Source organism: Nematolebias whitei, chromosome 1, assembly GCF_014905685.2.
Source record: "Nematolebias whitei isolate Nwh7 chromosome 1, NemWhi1, whole genome shotgun sequence".
In the NCBI taxonomy this organism is placed as follows: domain Eukaryota; kingdom Metazoa; phylum Chordata; class Actinopteri; order Cyprinodontiformes; family Rivulidae; genus Nematolebias; species Nematolebias whitei.
Window position 1 is genome coordinate 43,907,130 of NC_056498.1, and position 6,576 is coordinate 43,913,705.

General features: G+C 42.1%; 1 protein-coding gene across 1 annotated transcript in view; it reads right to left on the minus strand.

Annotated features, from left to right (window-relative positions):
• Positions 1-249: 249 nt before the first annotated feature.
• LOC119420037 (exportin-1) overlaps positions 250-6,576 on the minus strand; it is a gene marked incomplete at its 3' end in the record, with an annotated part of 33,832 nt that continues 27,505 nt past the window's right edge. The window contains 1 exon segment of the mRNA XM_037687443.1: positions 250-356. Within this exon segment, the coding sequence (XP_037543371.1) occupies positions 250-356 (107 nt within the window).

Sequence of the window (6,576 nt, forward strand, 5' to 3'; positions counted from 1 at the left end):
CCAGGTAGAAAAATCTAAAAAAGTTAAATCTGGTCCTCTGGACCTCTGGACTTGTTTTGTTTTTTTGAATGTCCAAAGGACCAGATTTAACTTTTTTAGAATGAATGAAGTTATTTACATCGATCACATAAACATTCTTAAAATCAAAGATACTGCTGCAGCTTTTACCTACAGCTTCCACCATATTGACTATAGTCTTCCCTAAATATACTGTCCTTTGTATCAAACAAAAAATATGTCCCATCTCACCATCTGTGGATCATTGGATCGGCTGACCCAGCCTGAGATCAGTTTCAGAGTTTCTCGTTTCACAGTTCTCATACTTCGGATCAGGGGCTGTTTTGTCACCATCTCACCTGCAACACACAAAAATGGTATTGTGATTCTACTTGACTTCAAACACGTTTAATCTGCTTGATTAAATACCAGCCAACTGTTTACAAAAAGAGGACAGAATTGAACTGAAATTTATTTCACTAAATGACTTGTCCGAGTGGTCCCTCTTATTTTATTACTTGAACGTTAAGCCATACTTTACAGGTAAAGTATCACATTTATGCTGTCAAATGATCATTATTTTTCTCTTTCTACAGTTTAACTTGTTTGTTTCTCTCAAGTACTCACTTTTGTTTTCTTTCTTTCCTTCTTAACCTTATGTGTTATTTTTCACCACTTTCACTGTCTGTTCAAACAGATCTCACTTGTACATGAGTCTTGGAGGCTCAATGTGACTTATCTGTTTAAATAAAAGTTGAATGAATGAAAATATTCCCGTCGCACTCTCCACACTTGTTAGAACATTATCCTATTAACAATTCCTATCTTAGTCACATCCAAAACTTCCAAACATCCAATATTCACTTCCTGCTACCTTTGCGGTCGGTAGCATCTCGGCTCCTCTGCAGCCTCATAAACAAACTGACCAGATCCAAACCTGATTAAAAGTTTGGACCTTCTTCAAAGTGTCTTTGCCAGTCACTGGCTGCAGAGAGCCATACGGAACCAACCAGGGATTTGGACTGGACCACTTCCAGCCTCAGCGGTCAATCCGAGCGCTGCTTGACGGCTTAGGTGGCTTCTTGGGCAGGATGATGTTGGTTCGGATGTCCGATGTCTTCCCTAGAGCTCATATGAACTTTTTCATCAAGAGTCCTCTGGATTATTTGGATTTGTTCGGGACCACTGTATTGTTCTTTGTCGGTACTCTGAAAGTCTGGCTCTCTTCAAAACTTTGCAAACACTCCACTACCTCCAGCCTCAGCAGTCAGCTGAGCGCAGCTCACCAGCACAGGAAGTCTCTTGGGTGCAGAGGTAATGTTCACAGGATTGGTGTCACTAGAGCCAATTGAGCCAATCTCTTTGTCTTCTCTGGAGCAGGTGATGTGCAACATGAAGCCATCTGGTTCCCCCTTTGATGTGGTCCCCCCTCGACTACTAAAGGAGGTTTTTCCTACTCTGGGTCCCTCTATTCTTGATATTGTGAATAGCAGTTTATCCTCAGGTGTGGTGCCAAAAACTTTTAAACATGCTGCTGTCCAGCCTCTCCTGAAAAAAACAAACCTTGACCCCCTCAGTCGTGTCCAACTTCCGCCATGTCTCCAGACTCCCATTCACCTCTAAACTACTGGAAAAAATAGCTGAGTCTCAGATGAAGTGCTTCTTGGAGGATCACAATATCCTTGAGTTATTCCAGTCTGACTTCAAATCTCTCCACAGCACTGAAACTGCTCTACTGAGGGTTTTTAACGCATTTTCCTAGCCACTGATGCAGGTGATACTGTGCTGCTTGTCCTATTGGACCTTACATCTGCTTTCGACACCATCGACCATGGGATCCTCATTTCTAGACTAGAGCAGTGGGTGGGCATCACAGGGTCAGCCCTCTATTGGTTTAGGTCCTACCTCTCTGACAGAACCTTTTGTGTCAGTATCAAAGATTTCAGTTCAGCATCGGCAGCACTTCAGTGGGGGTACCGCAGGGGTCCATCCTCGGTCCCTTTCTCTTTTCTTTATACCTGCTACCACTAGGTGCTATTTTTCACAATAACAACATACCATTTCATTTCTACGCCGATGACTGTCAAATGTTCTTTCCCCTGAGGCACAGACGCACATGCTCTATTCAACCTCTTCTTGACTGCCTGGCTGACATCTGGGACTGGATGGCTTTAAACTTAAGTTTCAACAAGAAGAAGTCTGAAGTCATCTTGTTCCATCCCAATGACACGTGCATGAACCACTGCATTGACCTTTCCTCTCTAGCTCTGTTAGAGAAACAAAGAGTCATCAATTTGGGAGTGAAAATGGACCCTTCCTTAAAACTTAGTCATGTAAACATGATTGTTAAATCCTGTTTTTTTTTCAGCTGAGGCAGCTGTCTAAGTTGAAGCCCATATTGTCCAAAAAGAATCTTGAGACAGTGATCCATGCATTCATAACATCCAGGCTCGATTACTGCAATGCGCTTCTGTTTGGAATCAATCAATCCTCCATTGCACGTCTACAACTGGTTCAAAATGCTGCAGCCCGATTTTTAACTGGTACTGGTCATAGACAGCACATTACACCAGTTCTGGCCTCCCTGCACTGGCTACCCATTCACCTTTGGGTCCAGTTCAAAATACTCCTGTATGTTTTTAAATCACTGAACAGTTCTGCCCCATCTTATCTCACTGATCTTCTACAGCCATATGTCCCACCGCGCCCTCTGAGGTCAGCAGACCAGATGCTCCTTTCAGTTCCAGAAACCTGTTGCAAGCTCAGAGGTGACGGGGCTTTCTCTGTTGCAGGTCCAAGACTGTGGAATGAGTTGCCACTGCATGTCAGGCAGGCTCCCACACTCGCAGTCTTTAAGTCTCGCCTGAAAACCCACTTTTATTCCCTTGCCTTTGACACGGTGTGATTTGTTTTGATCCTGTCTGTAGACTATAGTGTTGGCTATTTAGTTATTATCCACTGCTATTTGTATCTTTATTTTATGTTTTCCTGTCCGCTGTGCTTGTTTGTTTCTATTGTACAGCACTTTGGTTGGCCTTGTTGCTGTTTTAAGTGCTTTATAAATAAATTGGTATGGTAGGGTTATGGTAAAGTCATTGTGACTTTGTGTGGAGCGGCTGTGGCTGAGTGGTTAAAGCAGACGTCCTCCAATGCGAGAGTTGGGGGTTCGAATCCACCAGCAGTCACATGTCGAAGTGTCCCTGGGCAAGACACTGAACCCCTCATAGCCTCTGATGTGTGTCCCATCAGTGTATGAATGTGATCTAAAAAGCACTGATTAGTCTCATTAGAATGATTTGTTCAATTAGCTTTGTAGAGATCTAGTAGTGCTGTATGAATGGGTAAATGAGGCACAGATTGGAGTGTAAAGCGCTATGAGTTTCTTGAAATATGATAGAAAGGCGCTAAGTACAGTCCATTTAGAGTCCATTTCTAAATTGTGCGACTGTCACATCGATTTCATTATCTTAACCTCAGGAGTGAGTTTAAAAACAGGATGATGCCTATATGGACTATATGCCCAGTGTTTCCCCTACCATTATACAAGCGGGGCGCCCCGCCCCATCAACAGAACTGAGTGCCTCGTCTACCGAACCCCACCCACCTGTCTGCACTGACGTAACGCTAAACTAGCGGCTCGCAATGCAGGTGCACTAGCTAAAAAACTAAAAGCAGCCTATTCCTTCACGCTGAACGCACCCCGCCACTCGAAAAATGTCAGTACAACGGTACAAACAGCGCACGGCTCAGATGTGCGTCTCTCTCCCCCCGCACCAGCCCCCCCCCCCCCCCGGCCAAAAAAAAAAAAACTGTCGGTTGAGATACATCTCTATCTCTCCTCTCATACGCACTGCTCTAAAACTGTCAGTACAAACAGCACGCGGCTGCCTCTGTGTCCCCCAAAACTTGGTTTAAACAGCACGCTGCGCAGCTGAGGACGAGTCTCCGTTACACACACACACTCCCCGACAAAAATCAGGGACGAGATGAGCGCCCCGCCATGGCAAGTTATCTAGGGGAAACACCGATGCCTATTACGGTTGTTTGGAACCAGTTTGACATGATTGTCGACGAGGAAAAGAGCTGGCAACAGAGGAGGGGACGTGCCAAAGAGACCATCTTAACACCAACATAACTGGTTTGTTCCACACTGGAGTAAGTTGTTGGGGGAAGAATCAGTTTTGTGTTGTGTGCTTCCTTGACTGATGAAGCCTTCTGGATGGAAGGTGAAACGTTTCAGCACAAGAAAAAGAAACTGTCCAGATGACCTGACTGAAAAATATTGGATTGTATACCTGGATTATTGAGCATGGACTTTGTTGCCTACATGGATTAGGTGAATGAGGTGCGTCTAAAATATCCTGATGCATGATCAATAATTTCAGCAATTTTTTTTTAATCTGTCCAGAGGACCTGACTTTATTTTGTTGATGTCTCTAAAATAATTATTGAATCAAGTGTTTATTATGCAAGTAAACGTAGATGTTAGTTGTTTCCCCGGGCACTTACATAGCTACCCACTGATATCCCAGGTGTGATGGGTTAAACGCAGACAGCCAATTTCGTCTTTGTATGGGAACATACAATGATGATGACACATATCACTTTATTATTTATTATGTTAAATAACTTGTTAAAATACATCAGAATGCAGGAAATGGTACCTACTTCATTCATCGTCACCAGCATATCTACTTCATGCAAAAAATTTTTGAATAAAAGTCTTGTCCTTAAAAGTTTTGTCATGGCCAGGCCAAAACATTTCATTAGTGAGTTTTTACTGTTAGTTTTTACCGTTAGGAAAAACATTACTAGAACTGCCTTCTTCCATCTGCGTAATATCACTACAATTTGAAACATCTTATCTAAAAATGATGCAGAAAAACTGGTCCATGCATTTGTCACGTCTAGACTGGACTATTGCAATGGTTTATTATCTGGGTGTCCAAATACTTCTTTAAAACATCTTCAGTTGATCCAAAATGCTGCTGCCAGAGTCTTAACTGGAGTTACTGGGAGAGATCATATCTCTCCAGTTTTAGCTTCTCTCCACTGGCTCCCTGTCAAATCCAGAATAGAATTCAAAACCTTACTTCTAACCTACAAAGCTCTCAACAACCTAGCTCCATCTTATATTACAAATCTTATTGTTCCATATTTTCCTAACAGAGCACTTTGCTCTCAGACTGCAGGTTTACTTGTGGTTCCTAGAATTTACAAAAACAGAATGGGAGGCAAATCTTCCAGTTCTCAGGCTCCTCTCTTGTGGAACCAACTTCCAAGCTCTGTTTGTGAGGCTGACACATTATCCAGTTTTAAAACTAGGCTTAAGACTTTCCTTTTTGCTAAATCCTATAGTAAGGGTCAGCTTGGGTTTCCTGAGCTGTCCCTTAGTTATGCTGCTATAGGCTTAGACTGCTGGAAGACAAACTGACCACACTTTTCACTCTGCTACTGTCTTTACATACTCTGCTCAACCTGTTTTGTATTTGTAATTATTTTTTCTATCCTTAACATGTGTTTGTCTTTCAGATACACCTGGACCTATACCTGGACCTACCATTCTGTGTTCGTCTGTCTCTCCTTCCTGTCCTCTCAACCAGCCGGTCAAAGCAGATGGCCGCTTGTCCTGATCCTGGTTCTGCTGGAGGTTTCTTCCTGTTAAAAGGGAGTTTTTCTTTCCACTGTTGCCACTGTGCTTGCTCAGGATGGGAGACTGCAACGAAGCCAAGATTCAACTTGTCTGCTGGATTCCTTAGATAGAGAACTTTACTAATTGGCTTTTATGTGAATGTTCCTGTAAAGTGCCCTGAGACAACTTTGTTGTGATTTGGTGCTATAGAAATAAACTGAATTGAATTGAAAATGCTCTGCTGTATTTGGCTTGCTGTTGTTGTTTATTGTTTATTTTTTGGTTGACACCATCTTTCATATACATGTCCTCATTAAATTATGATATTTTAGTAAATGTCTTTTACCTGAAGCACCTTTTGTTTCCCTCAAATTTTCTTCTTGGAGTAAATCAGAATGCTTAATTTACATGTTAAAAAAATACTTAATCTTCCGGGGGTGGGTTGCTAGGTTTGTCACCTTTTTTATCCCTTCTGAGTTTGCAGGTATGCAGGTAATTTTTCTGTTGAGGAGGGATGTGCGATATAGCATAAAATTCATATTACGATATGTATTGTGAAGGGTGGCGATAACAATATAAAAACAGGATTCCAAAAAAGTTGGGACACTAAACAAATTGTGAATAAAAACTGAATGCAATGATGTGGAGGTGCCAACATCTAATATTTTATTCAGAATAGAACATAAATCACAGATCAAAAGTTTAAACTGAGAATGTATCATTTTAAGGGAAAAATCTGTCGTTTCCACATTTCATGGCGTCAACAAATCCCCAAAAAGTTGGGACAAGTCCATTTTTACCACTGTGTGGCATCCCCCTTCTTCTTACAACACTCAACAGACGTCTGGGGACAGAGGAGACCAGTTTCTCAAGTTTAGAAATAGGAATGCTCTCCCATTCATGTCTAATACAGGCCTCTAACTGGTCAATCGTCTTGGGCCTTCTTT